Raw genomic sequence first — 23,573 nt, 5'->3', positions numbered from 1 at the left:
TCCCATTTTTTTCTAATGTAATAATCAGTAATATTTCAAACATGCTACCAAATAAATGTGCTGTGTTCTTAAAAAATATATAGTGTTTTCTTAGTTAACATTTAAAGCAAAGCTATTCCTAGAAAAGGCAACCTAAAATAAATATGAAAATAATGACCAATAGTCATGAAGGAAACAGAGGACCCTACTGCCATAGCTACTGTACTTCAAGAAAACAAATAAAAATACAGCGCTAAGGTCACTAGTGAAATGAAGAGGTCACTGCAATCCACATATCAAATGAACACATACATTTAATATAAATACCATAACAACATACACAATTTAAAATTCAATTAAAATTGTTGCATGTAATGCTGCTCCCAGGAAGATGGAAATAGTCGGAACTCGAAAAGAGTCTACTTGACCTGTTCCTTTGTAACAGTCCCTTCTAATCTCATAGGCCTATAAAATGGTCAACCGTGAATAATAATTACCACTGAAGTGTTCAAGACGTTTAAGCCGTTTGGCATCCCGCAGAGTAGCAGTCCCTTGAAAAAAGATGAAAAGTGGTTGCCACGGTTTGAAAAGGTCCCTCCAGCAAGGTCCAATTGATGTTAGATGTGGGGACTTGGTCCAGGTCTTTAGCTCTTTTGTTCTTCTTTTATTGTAGATCCAAGGGACCAGTAAACAGCAGCATACACCAACGCGTTTCGTTGCGTTCACACAACTTTTTCAAGGTGCTCACAGTGCTAAAAATAAGGGTTTATATACCCTAACAATATGGTTGCTCATTTGCATATGTGATTGAAACTGACCATCCCATCTCACAACGTGACCAAATAATGACAGATACTTAGGTGAATAAAAAACCTTATTCAATATAATAATCTTATATATAGATCAAATACCAATTATCCCTATATTTATTATAAGAATCATTTATATACTTTGGTCACATGACCATCAATTTCCATACAAGATGTGTAACACTAAAAACATGGAGCACTATTGGTGGTCCTACAATTACCAGTAATGTGGATCTTGGTGCATAAATGATCCACATATTCTGGATATCCTCCCATTGGGAACCGTTCTCCTCTGATTATAAACTAGGTCCATCTGGACCAGTGTGTCGTATAATACCGGGTCCGTCACGTCACTCCGCCGCGCCGAAGCACGTGCCGGGTGACGCGACGTCCAGGATGCAAACAGAAGTGTCACTATCGTGCGCGGACGCACACGCAGTGACGCTACAGGAGGCGCACTTGGTTGTCAGGGTAACGCACGGCTCTACGCGCCGTCACACTGTGACCAGCGTGACCCAGCTCCAATCCATGACGTCACCCGGAAGAGCCACCCCGGCAGCACACACGCAAGTCTGCCAGACGGAGTGCCAACCAGGGGATCCAAACAGGAAATCATATCCCCACTCCTCATGTTTTATATAATTCAAAACATGGATTAAACATCATATCAGTATACATTCTGTTTCAATAAACATATATGCATAACGTAATCATTGTTTGTAACAAATATCTGAATTTACGTTGTTATCAAAAGAATCACTACACATCCTATTATTTCCACGATGTAATACAGAGATACTCTATATTGGTAAGATTTTTGAGTATCTGAAACTGGACCCACAGCATGTATAGTTAAACATATAACATACATAGAAGTATATAGCATATTATCGTTTTTTATTATTTATTTATTTCGTGTGTGTATTTCATAATTATTCCAAATATGCATCCTATGTGACAAACATTAGCATAACTAATTAAATAAAGTTGTGAAACTTATTGTAACTATGTCACATCCCATATGTGAAAATAAAAATAAATATAAAAATAAAAAATAATAATTAATAATAAAAATAAAAATATAAATAAAAATAAATATAAATAATAATAGATATAGATAATAATAAAAAATAATAATAAAAATGAAATAATAAAACGGGGGGAAGGTAAGAAGAAGAGAAGAGTTATAGGGACGGATCACAGCACTGAATTCAGTTCAACTGCCTCATTTAACCCTGATGGATGGATGGTATTAAGTTTGAACATCAAATACAGCTCTTGTTTACATAGAGTTTTATAGCGATCCCCACCTCTCTTTGTCGCCTCAACTTGTTCGATTGCTACTAAATGAAGAGAGCTCGGATCTCCACCATGGCAATCTCTAAAATGTCTTGAGATCGCACATCAAAGATACTACACACTTTCTTCAATTGATACAGGGTTTTGTTTGGAAAGATACATATGCTTTCATGACTTTAGACGTGCAAAGCCTCTATACTAATATTCCACATGACTTAGGTCGAGAAGCAATAGCGACTAGATTGAGAACTGATGGCGATCTCTCGGAGAGACACGGGACCTTTCTTTTGATGGCTATAACCTATATTCTTCAGCACAATTATTTTTTATTCATGGACACTTTCTACTTACAGGTGATGGGCACGGCCATGGGGACCAGGTTCGCGCCGAGTTACGCCAATTTATACATGGGTGAATTTGAAAACAGCCATGTGTGGGGCGGGGACTTCGGCGCAAACCTGGTCCTCTATGGCCGCTATATTGATGATCTTTTTATTATTTGGGATGGGGATTTAACATCAGCACTACAATTTGTTTCGTGTTTAAATTCTAATAACATTAATCTTCATTTTACTCACTCCTTTCACCCTTACACTATTAACTTCTTGGATATAACTCTTGAAGCCAGGGACGGTAGAATCTACACCTCCAATTTTAATAAAGAGGTTGCCACAAATTCGTATCTGCACTACCAGAGTGCCCACTACCCCCCTTGGAAAAGGAACATCCCAAAGGGACAGTTTCTGCATCTGAAACGTAACTGCACAGAGAATGCCAAATTTATGGAACAAGCGAATTCCATGATGGAAGCATTTAATACAAGAGGTTATCCGCTCTCACCTCTGAAAGAATCAAGGAGGTTTCTGATTTAAACAGAGATGCTGTACTCGGGATGGGAAAGATAGACAAAAAAGATGAAAATAAAAAAGATAAAAAGTATGGTATTTATGAGAATAATACCAAGCAAGAAGATCTAGCTTTTATATCTACATTTAATAGCGGCAGTATGCAGATTAAGAAAATTGTTTGCAAAAATTTCGGGATTCTTAAACAGGATGCCTTACTTAGAGGCCATATATCAGATAGGCCCAAATTTATTTTTAAGAAAAACAAATCACTTAAGAACATACTTGCTCCTAGTTTTATCAAGAAGGTAACCACAGGAGAGAATATTGAGATTTTGAAAGAAAATTGGTTACCATCCAGACCGAAGGGTTTCTTTCGCTGTGGGGCCACCAGATGTACTACCTGCAAACATATGTCTAGGAAAACAACACATCTCTCTGTGAGGGATGGAGAAAAATATGAGCTTACTAGCTTTATGAATTGCGACACTGCATATATTATATACGTCTTATCCTGTAACTGTGGTCAGAAGTATGTAGGTCGCACAACTAGAGTATAAAAGTGCGGTTTATGGAGCACCGCCGAAACATCATTAACAAGGTGTACACAGTATTTCAAGGCATTTTAGAGATTGCCATGGTGGAGATCCGAGCTCTCTTCATTTAGTAGCAATCGAACAAGTTGAGGCGACAAAGAGAGGTGGGGATCGCTATAAAACTCTATGTAAACAAGAGCTGTATTGGATGTTCAAACTTAATACCATCCATCCATCAGGGTTAAATGAGGCAGTTGAACTGAATTCAGTGCTGTGATCTGTTCCTATAACTCTTCTCTTCTTCTTACCTTCCCCCCGTTTTATTATTTAATTTTTACTATTATTTTTTATTATTATCTATGTCTATTATTATTTATATTTATATTTATTTTTATTTATATTTTTATTAATAATTATTTATTTATTTATTTTTTATATTTATTTTTATTTTCACATATGGGATGTGACATAGTTACAATAAGTTTCACAACTCTATTTAATTAGTTATGCTAATGTTTGTCACATAGGATGCATGATTGGAATAATTATGAAATATGATAAACACGAAATAAATAATAAAAAACGATAATATACTACATACTTCTATGTATGTTATATGTTTGACTATACATGCTGAGGGTCCAGTTTCAGATACTCAAAAATCTTACCAATATAGTGTATCTCAGTATTAAAATAATAGGATGTGTAGTGATTCTTTTGATAACAACGTAAATTCAGATATTTGTTACAAACAATGATTACGTTATGCATATATGTTTATTGAGAACAGAATGTATACTGATATGATGTTTAATCCATGTTTTGAATTATATAAAACATGAGGAGTGGGGATATGATTTCCTGTTTGGATCCCCTGGTTGGCACTCCGGCTGGCAGACTTGCGTGTGTGCTGCCGGGGTGGCTCTTCCGGGTGACGTCATGGATTGGAGCTGGGTCACGCTGGTCACAGTGTGACGGCGCGTAGAGCCGTGCGTTACCCTGACAACCAAGTGCGCCTCCTGTAGCGTCACTGCGTGTGCATCCGCGCACGATAGTGACGCTTCTGTCTGCATCCTGGACGTCGCATCACCCGGCGCGCGCTTCAGCGCGGCGGAGTGAAGCGACGGACCTGGTATTATACGACACACTGGTCCAGATGGACCTAGTTTATAATCAGAGGAGGACGGTTCCCAATGGGAGGATATCCAGACTATGTGGATCATTTATGCACCTGGATCCACATTACTGGTAATTGTTGGACCACCAATAGTGCTCCATGTTTTTAGTGTTACACATCTTGTATGGAAATTGATGGTCATGTGACCAAAGTATATAAATGATTCTTATAATAAATATAGGGATAATTGGTATTTGATCTATATATAAGATTATTATATTGAATAAGGTTTTTTATTCACCTAAGTATCTGTCATTATTTGGTCACGTTGTGAGATGGGATGGTCAGTTTCAATCACATATGCAAATGAGCAACCATATTGTTAGGGTATATAAACCCTTATTTTTAGCACTGTGAGCACCTTGAAAAAGTTGTGTGAACGCAACGAAACGCGTTGATGTATGCTGCTGTTTACTGCTCCCTTGGATCTACAATAAAAGAAGAACAAAAGAGCTAAAGACCTGGACCAAGTCCCCACATCTAACATCAATTGGACCTTGCTGGAGGGACCTTTTCAAACCGTGGCAACCACTTTTCATCTTTCTTCAAGGGACTGCTGCTCTGCGGGATGCCAAACCGCTTAAACGCCTTGAACACTTCAGTGGTAATTATTATTCACGGTTGACCATTTTATAGGCCTATGAGATTAGAAGGGACTGTTACAAAGGAACAGGTCAAGTAGACTCTTTTCGAGTTCCGACTATTTCCATCTTCCTGGGAGCAGCATTACATGCAGCAATTTTAATTGAATTTTAAATTGTGTATGTTGTTATGGTATTTATATTAAATGTATGTGTTCATTTGATATGTGGATTGCAGTGACCTCTTCATTTCACTAGTGACCTTAGCGCTGTATTTTTATTTGCTTTCGTGCTGTAAGTTTTGAGGTCTGACCAACCTCTTTTTATATAGCTGCTGTGTTGAAACTCCCCACCTAGCACCAGGAGCTGATTACCTTCGGGTAATTTTCCTTCTTTTTTGCACTGTACTTCAAGAGCACTGGAGCTGAGGTTTTAATACGGAAACACAGCAAAATACTCACCACAAGTTATTCATATACAGCAAGCCTCAAAAGGAAAACCCACACCACAAGTGCATTAATACAATAAGCTTCGTGATCGTATTACTTTGAAGCAAACATCAAGAAAATCACCACAAATCCCTTATATACAGCAAAACCAATATGCCACACTTAATCTGGCAATTGCCTATCTATGTCCTAATCATTGAATGGGAAAGCAAATTTTAATAAATTAGAAAATGACAGCTCCAACAACACTTCATCTCCACTCTGGAAATGGAGCGTTGCCACCCACCCCCTGTCCCGCGACCGCCTCTGCCTGATTGACAGGCAGAGGTCATCAATGATGGTCGCAATGTGTGGGGGCGGTTATGGGGACTGTTGGAGGAAACAGGCGTGTCGTTCCATTTTTGGTGGTGTGTCGAAGCCAGTGACTGTGTCTGCCAATGCAGAGTCACTGGCCTCAGAAGCTTAGTTGCGGTGGACATTCTGAGCAAGGTTAGGGTTGCTCAGATGTCCGATGGTCGCGCAGTGTTCTCAATGTTAAGGCAATGTATTGAAAATCAATCTGTTTTTTTTCAATCCAATAAACAAAATACAGAGAGGCTAATATATTCTATAGGCAGAAATCACTTACCAATTTTACATATCATTCTGGGAAAGCACCTATTGCATTTTAAAAATGTAGAAACAGACCTCTTCTGCTCCACAGAATATGAAGTATGATGATTAAATGAGAACCCATAGAGTCAGAAATGATCATGGCCTTCAGTCTTGTGGCAGAAAATACCTTGGTTGAATAATAACACTTCCAACACAGATGGCAAATTAAATATCATAAATGATCAGAGCTGTAAAGGAAATAGCACAGAACCCAGCAATATGTACTAAGGCCCGCCTCTTTCTAAAATGGGTGCTCCTTAATTATTTGCAGCGAGGTTGGGGAAGATCTTCCTCCGTGTCTGGACTGCATCAATTTTCTGTAGTGCATGGGGGTTAATGTCTGGTGATCAGTGTAATCTATGTAGCTTTTATGTAGCCAATCTGTTCGAAAGACAGCATCTCATAGTTAAGGTGGGTACATACGGAACAATTAGAGCCACGATGTGGGCATTCCCCATCATTTGGAACGCCACATCATGTACATCGTTCCGTGTGTATGCCTGATACCGATGGCGATGCGTGCACCCGCGGGTCGCTAACGACAGCCCAAGATCTTTGAACATGCAAGCAGATCTGGGGCTTTCATTAACAATACCATGCTACACAGCATGCCCCCACACACCCCATTTGTTGCTGCCGGCACAATATGTGTACGGACCTCTACGGTACCTACTCTACCAGAAGCTGTGGTAGACTCACAATGTTTCGGATAGTCTCCCACACCCCTGGAAGAGTAGATGGATCTCCCACATCCCACACACCTAATTTAACTCCATGTGGGTGAGGCCTAATGACATCCTAACAATAAATTGTATTGCAGTAAGAAGGGAAGATCTTTTCATGCTGTTAATTTCTATGCCAGTACAAATCATCAGCACACAAGTTCAGTAGGCAGGACTTAAACAAATAAAATGACAGCAGAAAAGTTAATAACCATAAATTGCAAATTATCTTATTAGCATTTGTATCATATGCAAATAAAAACAAGAAATACCATTGCCCCATATAAATTCTAGAGAGCACAACCTATACAAGTGATCTAAATGCAACCAAAATTATACAGACACACAAAAGCAGTATAAATACAATTTCAGCCACTTTTATTGTGTACATACAGAAAATTAATTTAGAGAATTTAGTTATACATACACTATATGGCCTAAAAGTGTGAACACCAGGGTCTGGATGTAGGGGGTAATTCCAAGTTGATCGCAGCAGGAAATTTTTTAGCAGTTGGGCAAAACCATGTGCACTGCAGGGGAGGCAGATATAACATTTGCAGAGAGAGTTAGATTTGGGTGTGGTGAGTTCAATCTGCAATCTAAATTGCAGTGTAAAAATAAAGCAGCCAGTATTTACCCTGCACAGAAACAAAATAACCCACCCAAATCTAACTCTCTCTGAAAATGTTATATCTGCCCCCCCTGCAGTGCACATGGTTTTGCCCAACTGCAAAAAAATTTCCTACTGCGATCAACTTGGAATTACCCCCGTAATAGGGTGTGATTTTTGGGAACAAGCGATTTTTCCCGAAAATTGCAAATGTAATGGAGTGCGGATGTTTCCAGCAGTCTAAAAAATCGCATCCAGATGCTTTGCCATTGCAAACATACAACTCAGGGAAATGTAATAGGATGCGATTATTTAAATCGCACCTAAAACATTACCTAAAAATCTCACAAAAATAGACCAGCTTCTGGCTGGCGAGTTTGACAGAAGCATGCACAGATCAGTGAGATCCATGCATGCTTCTGCCTGTAAAAGTTTAGAGACTGTTAAAAATAAAAAAATAAAACCGTGCAGCCCCCCCCAAAAAAAAAAGCATAACCAGCCCTGGGCACTTTGAGCATCTCAAGGTTGCAAAAATACAGGGGAAAAATTGATTGGGGGTTCCCTGTATTTTAACAGCCAACACCAGGCTCTTGCACCGGTCCTGTTTCCAAAAATACGGGGGACAAAAGAAGTAGGGCTCCCCTGTATTTTTGAAACCAGCACCGGGTTCCACTAGCCATGGAGGTGATGCCGCAGCCAGGGGACACTTTTATATAGTCCATGGTCCTTGGGTGCCCGGTGGGACCCCTTTATTGTAGGGGTCCCCATTCCCCCGGGTAACCCCGGCCAGGGGTGACTAATTGAGGGGTTTGAGATGCTTTGGCCGCAGGGACCTATATAAAAGTGTCCCCTGGCTGTGGCATCACCTCCCTGGTTAGTGGAGCCCAGTGCTGGTTTAAAAAATACGGCGAACCCCTACTTCTTTTGTCCCCCATAGTTTTGGAACCAGGACCGGTCCAAGAGCCCAGTGCTGGTTGGTAAAATATAGGGAACCCCCAATCAATTTTTCCCCTGTGTTTTTGCAACCAGGATCGTCTCAAAGAGCCCATGGCTGGTTATGCTTTTGGGAGGGACCTGCACGTCGTTTTTTTTTAAAAAATGTGAACACTTTCTTTACTTTCACAGACAGAAGCATGCATGGATTTCACTGATCTGTGCATGCTTCTGACTAAGTAATGAAAACATGACCTAAAAAACGTAATGTTTTTATTACTAAAAATCACGTTTCCTTTACTAAAAATCGCCAATAATCGCATGCGAATTCCGTTTTAACCTTAAAATTCGCATCCTATTACATTTGCGATTTTAAAAAAAAATCTAAAGTTACAAACGTGTGATTTTGTGCGATTTTTTGTGCGATTTTTTAGATACCTAAAAAATCGCACGCTATTACATCTAGCCCCAGCTCTGATTAGTTTGTGTGGCTGTATCAGCCACACAGAGTCCTGACAGGTGCATAAAATCAATCATACAGCCATGCTATCTAGATATGGGTTGTTTTGAAGAGCTCAGTGACTTTCAATGTGTTACTGTCATAGAATGCCACCATTCCAACCAGCAAGTGTTGTTATTGTTATGTGGAAACATCTAGGAGCATGAGACACACAACCACACCAATCAGGACTGCCAGTGCTAAAGCAGGTAGTGCACAAAATTTGTCTGTGCTCAATTACAACATTCAGTAACAAGTTCCAAACTGCCTCTGCAAGCAACACAAACACAAGAACTGTTCATCTGCACGTTAAAGAATTGGGTATTCATGGTCATAAAGTCACAAACAAGCCTTACACCATCATACACAACAAGGAAACATCATATGAATTTGGAGGATGCTAGGACGGGATGTGGTCATGTAACCGCCTCAACCCGCTAGGAGAACACAATCTGCCTAACTGCATACTGACAGCTATTACGTTTGGTGGAGGAGGAAACAAAGCAAGGTTCATTTAATAATGGTCTGCCGAGTTTGATGAGGAAGAATTTGACTGGCCTGTGCAGAACCCTGACTTCAACCCCATCAAACACCTTTGGTCTGCTTAAGCCAAAACGTATTCAGACTGGCCTGAGGATCTGGACATCCGTGTCCAGGAGGTTTGCGTCCAACGACTCAGACCCCGAGCATGGCACATCAACAAAACCGGGGAGGAACGCCCCCATTTTGAATAATGCAGCCAGTTACTACACCTGTCCGCACCCCAAATGCTGCAGCATGCCAATCATGCTGCAGCTAGGGAACAAGGGGGGGCCTAATCGATATTACAAGACCCATTCCGTATATGCACAGAATGGGTCTTTTGCATGCGCAGACCACTACCCATCAGATTTGTATGTAAACCACTGGGTTTGTGTACAAATCTGAATCAGACCCTATGTACTATGGTACGTCTGTATGATATCGGCACATGTTTTTAAGTAGGTGCATAACAGCAGTAAGGTTTTATTTTCTTTACAAAAATAATACAAACACAAGTTAGTGTGATTATATGGAACTACTCTATATTACAGTTTCAGCCTTACAGGTCCTACACATGATGAGAATGCAGGTACAGTAGGAACCATTGTCTTTGTCACCCTTGAGGGTAAATGATAGACTGTGAAATGTCTGCCACCACTTTCTGCAGGTGAAAATGCACTTAAAGTGAATAGGTGAGCACTAATGTTAGTTCCACTGCAATCAATTAATATTGGTGTCATGCCTGTCCAAACCTTTTTAGAACAGATCCATCCTCTTTGGTAATCTGTGTTTCCACTAAATTGGGCAGATGAATGCTCACATCTCCACCCACATAGCTTAGAGCCTAAAAATGAACAGAAAACTCACTGCTGATTGATTGTGACTGTTTTGTGTTTCAGAGCATGAAAAATACATCTAATACAGACAGACAATATGCAAGAAGGAGCTACAGTATGTTCAAACATAAGATTTCAACCACAAACATAACTACAGGATGCAAATATCTATTAACGTATAAAAGTAAAGTAGGCAGTATATGTGCCGTTCTATAACAGATCAGTCCAGTCTCTGTACTATCATACCACACCGAATATGCCCGATCTCGTCTGATCTTGGAAGCCAAACGGTGTTGGTCTGGTTCAGTACTTAGAAGGGAGACCTCCAAGGAATACCGATTGTTGTAGAAATCCATGAACCAATGCAGTGTTGATAATAATCCAACACTAACAGCACCACTTTTCTTGCTTCACTGCTTGATATCTTGCATTATGAAACTGTTATGAGAATTTAGGCGGTACATTCATCTATACGGTAGCACTAAAACTGGTTTGAGGCTCTCCCGTATGCCAATTGGCCCATTGAGGTCTTATCAACACAGTTGTATCTGTATTGGTCAGGGTGAAAGGGTGTAGTATTAATCCATACCAATATACCCTTAACCCACTTCACACTAAGATTGACCAGAATATACCTTATATTTTTTATCTTAACTGTAACTGCAAATTTTATACTTTGACTCTCATTGTATTGTTTCTTTGAATATTTCTCCTTGTCATTGGGGGTAATTCCAAGTTGATCGCAGCAGGAAAGTTTTTAGCAGTTGGGCAAAACCATGTGCACTGCAGGGGAGGCAGATATAACATTTGCAGAGAGAGTTAGATTTGGGTGGGTTATTTTGTTTTTGTGCAGGGTAAATACTGGCTGCTTTATTTTTACACTGCAATTTAGATTGCAGATTGAACACACCACACCCAAATCTAACTCTCTCTGCACATATTATATCTGCCTCCCCTGCAGTGCACATGGTTTTGCCCAACTGCTAAAAAAATGTCCTGCTGCGATCAACTTGGAATTACCCCCATTGTCTGTGAGATACCAATTGGTTTTAATCATATATAATTAAAAGTTATATTTTACCCTAGCTAAACCTCACACAGTATTTACCGAATAAATAAGAGTGCGTCCAAACAAGTGTCTTCTTTTTCTCCCTATGTTGTATGCATACTTACCTCTGACTCTGGGTGCACCACCAAGTGGACTAACTAATGAACTCTTGTTCTGTAAATTGGGGGTAATTCCAAGTTGATCGCAGCAGGAAAATTTTTAGCAGTTGGGCAAAACCATGTGCACTGCAGGGGGGGGGCAGATATAACATTTGCAGAGAGAGCTAGATTTGGGTGGGTTATTTTGTTTCTGTGCAGGGTAAATACTGGCTGCTTTATTTTTACACTGCAATTTAGACTGCAGATTGAACTCACCACACCCAAATCTATCTCTCTCTGCACATGTTATATCTGCCTCCCCTGCAGTGCACATGGTTTTGCCCAACTGCTAACAAAGTTCCTGCTGCGATCAATTCAGAATGACCCCCATTGTCCAAGTTTGGTTGATTTTTGACTAATTACGTTATCTCAACTAGTGCCGAATCACCTCTGCTTCCTGCTTCCTGCATTTCCATGCATTTTATTCTTATATAGACTTGATGAAGTCTATAAAGGATGTAACGCATTGGGTAAATACTTTGCTGCACCTACTTTGGACTCCTAGTTGTGGAGAGATATTATCTAATATATCTAGTAAGCATGTTTTTTACTTTAATATTTTTCTTATTGTTTAAATTCAAATGTTTTTCTTTGTTAATATACTGCATGTATCTCTCCATCTGAATTGAACTAAAGAAAAAACACTACAGTATAAAATAAGGAACCGTACTTGACTCACAAGGTACACAGATTGATGACCTATGATTACACTTATACTAATTTATATTAGCACAAGCACTTTATTGGCTGGTAAAACTATACACACTATGGCAGGTATTCAATTACCCGCCATAAATGATCACGGGTAATTGCATTGCCAGTAGCTATTTAATTAGCCCCGATAACAGCCCCGTTTTCATCCGAAAATGGGTCTGTTTCTACCGAAAACACTCTGGTTTCACTGAACCTGTGTGTTTTCAGGAAAACATTTTTTTCAGGTGACCTAATTGGATAGCCTGGATATCCCTGCCCAATATGACCATCAATATTTAAGCATCACTTGGAAGCAATAATTCCAGATAACTGGTTAAGTACAATTTATTAAGCGACAACACTTTGCTGAAACAAACTACTGTAATATACTACACTAGCAGGTGATCTTTTCCTTAGAACATTCACACATACACACACACACACACACACACACACACACACACACACACACACACACATTAGGATCCATCACCTTGCAGTGTAATGCAGTGATTCATGGTTTTAGGGGATTGGGCTATGCCAATATTATTATACGGCATCATATTGGCAGTCTATCAAGGGGGGAACTCTCTCGGTACCCATAAATCCCTGACACAAATACACATACTACATGAGACACATAGATGCTGAGAATGGTGTTAAATAATGATGACATAGTAGTAGTACTCTAGGTTTCCTCAATCTGCTTAAGCAAAGTTCTTAAATAAAATTTGGTCTGAACCTCAGTTTTAGACGAATTAGCATCAGTATTACAGACTGACTGTTATACATGTACCAAACATTTCCCTAGAGGTCAAAATGCACTAGGGCCAATTAAAATACATGTAGATACTCACTTTTGACAATTATTCACCAAGTGGTGAGTTAGACAAGCAGTAGGGGAGAAGTGCCATTATTGTCTCACCTATGATATGATTCTCAAGCCATTTATGCTTTAGGTTAGTCAGAGGTTCTCTACTGCTCTGAGCCTCACTGCACAATTATCCATTTTTCCTTTGTCACAAAATCTAACTCTCTCTGCAAATGTTATATCTGCCCCACCTGCAGTGCACATGGTTTTGCCCAACTGCTAACATGCGATCAACTCTGAATTACCCACAATGTCGGCATGGTCATCACGGTCAACATTCATAATGTAGACAGTAATGAAATGTTGACATGTTAAAATGTTGACATATCATCACTGGTGGCCTATCGCTGACTTACCGTCTACTGACGGATGCAGCAGCTCCAGCAGCATCATCTGTGTCCCGTCGGTCATGTGATTTCCATTTTCATGACAGTACTCAGATAGTCCAGTGTTCCGGTAACTTTTCTGTGCTATCCCTAATCCCTACACTTAAGTGCCCAACCCACCCCCGCAACCTAATCCTAACCCTCACATCCCAAAGCCTAACCCCAACCCTCCAGCCAAGCAGCCTAACCTTTATACATTCTCAGAATGCTGACATTTTTCCTGTCAACATTCTGAGAATTTTAGCAATGTCAACATCATAACTGATGACACTGTGGTGTTGACCTTATGAACATCGACATTGGTATTGTCAAACTTTTGACTACATCCCAATGCGAAAGCACAGGCTTCTATGGACTGCATCGGCTGCAACCCATAGAAGAAAGCTAGGGCTACACGAAAGGCAGTGCGTGGCTTCCTACTGGAAGCACACTCTCTATTAAATGTAGCCCAGTCTCGCAGTCCCAGAGGAGAGAAAACCACCCCCAATGGGATTGCCTGTAGTGTCTATGACTGGCAGGTAGCACTTCCAATAGGAAGTCACTGTGAGTCACAGTGTAGCCAGTGCAGTCACGGACTGCATCTGGCTCGCTGACACAGAGCTGAGGTGGCAGATTTTACTGGGGGGGTTGCAGCCCATAGGTAAAATATGCCACTGCAATCTACCAAAGTTCTGTTATATATTATTTCTATCACCAGTCTATCACATATGTGCCCAAAATATACGTTATGGTAAGAACTTACCATTGATAACGTGATTTCTCTAATGTCCACAGGTATCCACAGGATAACATTGGGATATTGTCGAGCGACAGCGAAAATGGCACCAACACGGTCACAAGCTTTCTGGCCTCCCAGGATGCATTGGGGCCTTTACCATATAGTCCCGCCCACTGACTCAGTCAAATCAGTTCTTTCCACAGCGATTTTAGGCAGGAACATCAGGTAGAGACCTGTTTAGGAGATAAGAACACACATGCACACGCTTCCATACAAGAAGGAAGAGGTTTTAGTGATTGTCTAGATCCTCAAATCAGATGCGTCTGGGTGGGATCCCTGTGGATACCTGTGGACATAAGAGAAATCACGTTACCAACGGTAAGTTCTTACCATAACGTATATTTCTCTGGCTGGGTCCACAGGATTATCCACAGGATAACATTGGGATTCCCAAAGCCATTTTAGTGGTGGGGACGCTCCTGATTGCACAGGAGGACCTTTCGCCCAAGTCTGCGTCATGAGAGGCAAAACTATCCAAGGCATAATGTCTAATGAATGTGTTTATGGAAGACCATGTGGCTGCCCTACATATCTGTTCTGCTGAAGTACCCTGTTGTGCTGCCCAAGAAGGACCTACCTTACGTGTAGAGTGTGCAGAGACATTAGCCGGAATAGGGAGATCTGCATGAGAATAAGCTTCTGTTATTACCATTCGGAGCCATCTCGCCAGCGTCTGTTTACTAGCAGGCCATCCTCTTCTATGGAATCCGTAGAGGATGAAGAGAGAATCTGTTTTCCTGATAGCACTAGTACGATCTATGTAGATTCTTAAAGCATGGACCACGTCCAGCGACGCTTCTCCCGCAGAAAGTCCCATTACCTGAAAAGCTGGGACTACAATCTCTACATTCAGGTGAAACTTTGACACCACCTTTTGAAGATAACTAGATCTCGTTCTGAGAACTGCTCTGTCTGGAAAAAAACTTAGGAAAGGAGAATTATACGATAATGCTCCTAAATCTGACACTCTTCTGGCTGACGCCATTGCCAGTAAAAAAAGAACTTTAACCGTTAACCACTTAAGATCTGCTCTCTCAAGTGGTTCAAACAGAGGACCCTGGAGAAATTTAAGAACTAAATTCAAATCCCAGGGAGCTGCAGGAGGAACAAATGGAGGTTAAATATGTACTACTCCTTGAAAAAAACGTACGTACATCCTGTAAATCAGCAATCTTTTGCTGAAACCATATGGTTAACGCTGATACTTGAACCCTCAAGGAAGCAACTTTCAACCCTTTATCCAAACTTGCCTGAAGGAAATCCAAAATCCTGGACACTTTAAAGGATCTTGGATTTAAATTTTTTCCAGTACACCAATAAATATAGGCTTGCCATATTCTATGATACACACGGGCCGAAGAAGGCTTTCTTGCTCTAAGCATAGTTTGGATTACTTGTTTCAAAAATACTTTAGCCTCTAAGATAGAGGTTTCAACAACCACGCCGTCAAAGACAGGCGATCCAGATGACTGTGGCAACAAGGACCCTGCGTTAGTAGATCTGGACGTTGAGGGAGCAGTATCGGTGCTTCCACGGACATTCTCAACAGATCTGTGTACCAATGCCTTCTTGGCCAAGCTGGAGCTATTAGAATCATTGCTCCTTTTGCTTGTTTTATCTTTCTCACTACTCTGGGTAACAGAGATATTGGCGGGAACAGATACGCCAGCTGAAACCTCCATTCTACTGACAGTGCGTCTACAAGGACCGCTCCTGGGTCCCTTGTTCTCGATCCGTACCTTGGAACTTTGTTGTTTAGACGAGATGCCATAAGGTCTATCTCTGGTAGACCCCATCTGTTCACCAGTGTCTGAAATACTTCTGGGTGTAGTGCCCATTCGGTTTCCTGAATGGTGTGCCGACTGAGAAAATCCGCTTCCCAGTTTAGTACACCCGGGACAAATACTGCTGACAATGCTGGGAGATGGAGTACTGCCCATCTTAGAATGGGAGTTACTTCCTCCATCAGTCTCCTGCTGTGAGTACCTCCTTGATGATTGAGGTATGCTACTGCCGTCGCATTGTCTGATCGAATCTGGACTGGTCTTCCCTGCAGACTGTCCTTTGCCTGAACTAGAGCCAAGTAAACGGCCCTTATTTCTAACAGATTTATTGGCAGGCGACTTTCCCTTGCGGTCCATTTTCCCTGGAACCATAGGCTTCAGAGTACCGCCCCCCAGCCCTGCAGGCTGGCATCTGTTGTCAGGACTTGCCACGCTTTTATCCAAAAGGGTCTCCCCTTTTCTAAATGGTCTGTCTGTAGCCACCACACTTACTGGAAACTTTATCATCTGCTTTTTTATCGTCTGATGATTTCCGTTCCATTTGGTCAGAATAAGGTGCTGCAACAGTCTGGAGTGGAATTGCGCATATTCCACCATGTCGAAGGTTGATACCATCAGACCCAAAAGTCGCATTGCTGCATGGACTGACATTGTCTGGGCTTGCAACGCTTCCTGAGCCATGACCTGCACCTTGACTATCTTTTTCTCTGGTAGGAGAACTTTCTGTAGGTCTGAATCCAATATAGCCCCCAAATGAACCATCCGCTGTGACGGATTCAGGGACGACTTTTCCCAATTTATGAGCCACCCGTGTCTCTGTAAACAAACTATCGTCTGTTGAAGATGGCTCAACAGTAAATCTTGCGACTGTGCTAAGATTAACAGGTCTTCTAGGTATGGGAATATTCTTATCCCCTGTTTGCGCAGACAAGCTGCCATAACCACCATGATCTTGGTAAACACCCTGGGTGCTGTAGCTAGCCCGAAAGGCAGAGCTTGGAACTGAAAATGTTCCTGGAGGATAGCAAACCTGAGGTAACACTGATGCGACAGTGCTATAGGCACATGTAGGTAAGCATCCCGTACATCCAGAGATACCATGTAATCTCCCGGTTCCATAGCCAACATTATGGAGCGTAACGTCTCCATGTGGAACTTCGGGATCCATATGTATTTGTTCAACATTTTCAGATTGAGAATTGGTCGATATGACCCATTTGGTTTCTGGATTAGAAATAGATTGGAGTAAAACCACTGTCCCCTTTGTGATGGAGGTACTGGGACAATCACACCTGACTGCAGTAATTTTTGGACTGCTTCTTGCAGGGCATTGGCCTTCGACTCTATACGAGACGGTCTGGTGCAAAAAAATCTTTGAGGAGGCTGCCTCCTGAATGGGAACACATACCCCTGAGATACTACCTTCTGCACCCAAGCATCTGCTGTTGACTGTTGCCATATGTGTGCAAAATGAAGGAGTCGGCCCCCAACCCTGGAATCCTCCAGGCGGAGGCCCGTCTCTTCAGGCTGACGGTTTCTGTTCAGGCTTGGAAGCTGGCTTTTTGCTAGCCCACTGCTTCCTACCCCTGGATTTAAACTGGGGTTGCTTAGGCTCCTCTTTAGCTTTCGCTTTGCTTTGCCAACGAAATGAGCGAAATTTTAAACCCTTCGATTTAGGATTATAAGCGGCCGGAAATCTGACCTTTTTCGATTCAGCCTCTGATTCTAGGATATCCGATAACGGTTTTCCAAATAATATATTACCGACAAAAGGCAATGCTTCCAATTCTTTCTTGGATTCCGCATCTGCCTTCCAGGTACGTAGCCAAACTGCTCTGCGAGCAACTACTGTCAAGGCTGAAGCTTTAGAAGCAACTGTACCTACATCAATTGCTGCTTTTTCCAAATACTGGGCAGATTGTCTTAAACGGCAAAAACGATCCTCCTGCTCCCTAGTAGGAGAAGGGATGCTATTCTCTAGTTCCTCTATCCATTCGCCCATTGCCTTTGCTACCCAGGCCGAAGCCATAGCAGGTCTTACCACTGCTCCTACTAGAGAAAAAATATTTTTCAAAAGGCTATCTACCCTTCTGTCTGTGACATCATTTAGTGAGGTAGATGACAGTGGTAAAGCAGATTTATGCACGAGTCGCAGAACATGTGCATCTACTTTTGGAGGAACTTCCCTTTTCGAACAAGCCACAGCTGGAAATGGATAATAAGAATCCCATCTTTTAGGAATCTTAAACTTTTTACTGGGCGCCGCCCAAGACTCATCCATCATTTCCGTCAGCTCATCTGACGCTGGGAATTCAGCTTTCACTGACTTTGTTCGTTTAAATACAGGTGCTTTAGCTTTAAACACTATCTTGGCTGGCTCTTCCAACGAGAGAACAGCCTTCACAGCATTAATGAGTTCAGCTACATCATCTGAACTAAAACTCAGCAACTGATCATCATATGGAGTTGAATCTATTGTATCATCATCATCCGATGTATCATCTTGTGTAGTCTGTCACATAGACGTATCTGTCTTAGTCTTACCTGTCTCTTGGTTGCTTGTAGAAGCTACTGGAACCAAGCCGTAGGAAGGGAGCTGCATGTATGGGTTCATAGTATAACCTAACCCTTGAGGTGGTGCTACTGGAGTTAACTTGTCCGCTATAGAAGATAGAGTCTTTGCGAACATATTCCATGGTGGCTCTGTTGGTGGTTGAACCAACTCCTATTTTTAACTTCGCTGAAACGCGAAAGAGTTTGCAAACAAACCCTCATAAGTGACTAATTGATTCATATCAATTACCCCTGACTTACAAGATAAGCATGTTAGGGCTGTAGGAGTGCTTGAGAAATTCTCCTCATCACTTTTGCCGCTCACAGACATGGTAATAATCTGTTATTGACTACACAATATGTGACTGAAAATCACCCTATATGTCAGTATATAGAGGTGAGATCAATCTGACCACAGTGCACCTGATTTGAGGGTCAGAACAGGACTGACATTACACAGAAAAGTCAGCACACATACTAGCAGTCAGTCACATGTTAAAGCATTAGACATTGCCATATGAGAATACAACCTCCATAACAACTTATACATAATTAGGAAAATTGTACTTGTGTTTTAACCGGTTCTTTTTTCAACATAGCATGCAGAAAACACAGTAATATACAGCTCTCATATGCAATAGGTACTAAAAATTAACAATTCATACTAACAAGTTGAAGGAATTTTTAGTACTGTATATCCTGCCTCCAGAGATACAGGGAGACTCACTACACTTCCATATCCAAGCAAATACGCTCGTAAGACGCTGAGTGGATTCAGACGCTACTGGTGTACACTGCCGCTCTTGATAACTGATAACGGACACGGACGCTCACTGACGGACACGGACGCTGAGCGACTTCCACGTGTATGCAGACGCTAAGGCCTGCGACTCGGTCTGGGCGGGTTTATCTATAGTGTACACAACCGCAGCGTCTAAGCTAAGACCGAGTACACTCGTGGTAGCGTCTGAGCCGGAAGTGAGGTCATTCAGTTCATGAAACGAGAAACACGCGGGAACTGGCCACGAACTCGGAGGAGGGGCGGCCAGGAGAGCGTCTGAATCCCCCTGTTGACTTAAACTCCCAGGATCGCGGCCTCTACCTAGTCCTGGTGCCTATGATCCCCGGAGCGTAGCGCTGTCACACTCAAGATGTTCGGCGCATCAACACACTGTTTGTAGTCTCCACCAAATCAGTGTAGCTGTGTCCTGACCCCTCTAGTAAGAGGAAGTCCATAGACTCACCGTCTCCCCATGCTCCGGCCACAGCCTGGTTACGTCTGCTGGACCTGCTAGAACATCCTGACACAGACGCCCGTCGAGACAGCACTAATACCCGAAGGTAAGCGTTGTTGCAACCCGGTGAGGAGTTGTTGGAGCGACTCTTTCTAGTATGCGTTTAAGATGCTGTTAAGAGAAGTCGCTCAAAAAAACATAGTAAGTCTATAAAAATAAAATAATAAAAGCTTGAGGCTGCACTCTCAGCAGCCCTGCGACCATGCGGCTTCTTGCCGCACCAAGCAAAAAACTGATTTGACGGAATCAGTGGTCGGGACTATATGGTGAAGGCCCCAATGCATCCTGGGAGGCCAGAAAGCTTGTGACCGTGTTGGTGCCATTTTCGCTGTCGCTCGACAATATCCCAATGTTATCCTGTGGATAATCCTGTGGACCCAACAGAGAAATGTGGAATGTTTGCTTCCACTCATATCAATAAATGTCTTACAATTGCTACATCAATAACTGAAGATTGGCAATCCTGTTACACATACAAGTATTTATATTCATTTTCAATCCAAAAAGTGCTTTTAATCCTATCAGTATGCAAAAAGCATCAAGGCTTGTTCCCATATTATGGCCATGAGTCAGGTGTTAGTGGATATGATTTTTGTTTAACAGATAAACTCAAGAAATTATGCCCCCAAAATATGGCAATATACAGCATATCAGTAAAAAGCACATGTGCTATATAGACTGTGTGTAGATTTCCCAGCTCAACAATCTTCCTCACCACATCCCTAGAGCGCTATATTTCTGTGATATGACGTTCTATTTGTCTGCCTTGGTTGAGGGATATTTGCATATCTCAATATGTTTACAAACAGTGTATCCCTTCGGATGTTGTCAGATTAATTAACAGACGGCACAGGAGGCTTTACTGAGTGTTTTTGAGTACTTCAATCATCTGTGCTGGTCTTATTTATATGCTTTCATTTAGAGGAAACTCAATTATTATGTAAATAACAATGTTAACTGGGGAAAATGCTGGATTAACCAGTGGGATTGTGGAAACTACGCAGTAATAAATCATAGTTTTTGCATGGTTTTCTTTAACTATATTTAATACTGAAAGATATTTGTATAATACTTTGGCTGCAAAAGAAAGAAAAGTAACAAAGCTATGTTCTACGTGGATGTCCTGTTCCAGCAGCAGGACTATTCATCACTGCAATGTTACCTGTTCAAAGTCATCCTTGGCTGATGGAAGGTCAGAAGCTAAACTAGGGTCTCCAAGATACTTTTCTGTTCTCTCACCATGGACCATGGTTTTCTTCACCACTTTGCTGACCTTACGTCCTTTCACGGGCTCGGCTTCGAATACTGATGATAAAACTTGGGGCTCAGAGAATGAGATCTGGCGACACAATTTTAGTTTTTGGCGTTTAGTTCAATATAGTTTATGCCCTGGGAAACTTATTTTTGCCTTGAATAAAACATACAAGTATCTGTCCATAAATAAGAGACAGCAACTTACATTCTCATCTATAGAGGATGTGACACTGATTTAACTATGCAATGCACTGTATATGTACAACATGGATTATAGACAAATAAATAGATGCGTTGTTGCAAATTACACACAGGATTATGCTTTTAGTAAATCAAATTCAAAATGTAAATTGTTTAGAAAACTACAATATATGATTTTGCCAGTCAATTGGCTAAAACATGAATATTGCTACATAATGATAACTTTTATACAAACACGCACACATACACACACACACACACACACACACACACACACACACGATTTAAAAAGACTACAAACTCTTATTGAAATTGCAGGCTTCTGTCATGCACAGCCTGAAATCAAGATACAGTACATCATATCAGAGATTTTTCCACCTTTAATGTGATCTTACATTCAACAAAATGAAAGTGAATAACACATATACATGTGTTTAAATGAAACATAAAACCTACAATACCCTGGTGGCATAACTGTGCACACCCTTTTATAATGGGGCTACAGCTGTGTTCAGAATTAACCAATCACATTTAAAATCATATTCAAAGGTAATTAATAAAGACCTGGCAGCACTTAAAGTGACTGTTAATAAAGATCACCCATCTGTTTCTGTGGGATTTCCTTGCAGGTTTCTTGGTTGAACACTGATGGGATGGCCATGGGCCACAATGAGCTTTCAAAACATCTACAGGATCTCATTGTTGATGGTGTGTCAGTCCTTGTATGAATGCCATCCATGCATGCATATCTTCCTCGTATTTGCATATCTTATAAATATACAACTATACTTTTGCACTTCAACAATATACTTGTGGACATTTATAATTTGATCATTTCCATATCAATAAAATCAGGAGAGGGATTTGAAACTATTTCAGAGGCGTTACATTTACCATTCAAGACTGTGAAGACTGTCAACAAAAAGGTCTAAAAAAAGGCACAAAATGGACATTAACAAGATCAGGATTTCACTCCAAATTGAACGACAGGAGAAGGAGAAAACACTAATCAGGATGGACACCAACTTGGGTGCAGATATATTAACCTGGAGACGTCATAAGGAAGTGATAAACCAGTGATAAGTGCAAGGTGATAAACGTACCAGCCAATCATCTCCAATATGTAAATTAACAGTTAGGAGCTGATTGGCTGGTGCGTTTAACACCTTGCACTTATCATTGGTTTATCACTTCCTTATGACGTCTCCAGGCTTAATACATCTGCCCCGAGACCTAAAGTAACATTATAGGAGATGCAGGAATGTCTAGCAGGAACTGGTCACTTCCTGCATGTTATACCAATCTTAGTGTTCTGCATACAGCATGTCTATGCTATGGTGTAGGGAGGACGGGAGACAATTCTCTCAAAAAGAAAATCCAAAACAAGCATCCATTTACTTCAAACAAATTGTGATAAAGTATTATGGTCTGATGAGATCAATGTTGAACTTTTTGGGCTTAACTTTCAAAGATAAATGTGGTATAAAGACAAATCATCAGCCAAAGAACACCATACTGACTAGGTGTCATCATGCTTTGGAGCTGTTTCTCTTTAACTGGGACAGTGGATCTAGTCAGAATAGAGGGCATAACAAATATCTCCAAATAGCGCCAATTTTTAACTCATAACCTGCTGTCCTGTCAGAAAAATGCAAATTAAGGGGAATTCTGCCTCCCACCATGATCATTATCTAATGCACACAATCTAGTCCACCAAGGAATGCCTTCAGAAAATAGGATTTTTATTACCTACCGGTAAATTCTTTTCGCGTAGTCTGTAGAGGATGCTGGGGTCCACATTAGTACCATGGGGTATAGACGGGTCCACTAGGATCCATTGGCACTTTAAGAGTTTGAGAGTGTGGGCTGGCTCCTCCCTTTATGCCCCTCCTACCAGACCCAGTCTAGAAACTGCACCCGAGGAGACGGACATCTTCGAGAGAAGGATTACACAGATAGTGGCGAGATTCACACCAGCTCACACACAAGGCAGCCCAAGCTAACTAGCTTGAAACCTCAGCAACAGCTGAACAAGATTACTTACCAAGTAACAAGACAGTACTTACCCAGAACTAAACATTACTGAACTAAATAACCACTG

The 23,573-nt window shown here is 41.2% G+C and overlaps 1 protein-coding gene across 28 annotated transcripts in view; it reads right to left on the bottom strand.

Moving 5' to 3' along the window:
* ANK2 (ankyrin 2) overlaps positions 1–23,573 on the bottom strand; it is a 939,290-nt gene that overhangs the window by 4,448 nt on the left and 911,269 nt on the right. For 22 of the 28 annotated variants that reach the window (XM_063920161.1, XM_063920164.1, XM_063920158.1 and 19 more), the window contains 2 exons: positions 21,180–21,356; positions 10,368–10,459 (listed from right to left, as the gene is read on the bottom strand). In XM_063920161.1, the coding sequence (XP_063776231.1) occupies positions 10,368–10,459; positions 21,180–21,356 (269 nt within the window). Of the gene's footprint in view, positions 1–10,367; positions 10,460–21,164; positions 21,357–23,573 lie in introns of those variants that run through there. The other 6 variants (XM_063920172.1, XM_063920175.1, XM_063920170.1 and 3 more) reach the window with 1 other exon arrangement.

The sequence above is a fragment of the Pseudophryne corroboree genome, chromosome 1 (assembly GCF_028390025.1).
Source record: "Pseudophryne corroboree isolate aPseCor3 chromosome 1, aPseCor3.hap2, whole genome shotgun sequence".
NCBI lineage: Eukaryota > Metazoa > Chordata > Amphibia > Anura > Myobatrachidae > Pseudophryne > Pseudophryne corroboree.
Note: the sequence above shows the minus strand (reverse complement) of the source record. Positions and strands in the feature narration are given on the sequence as shown.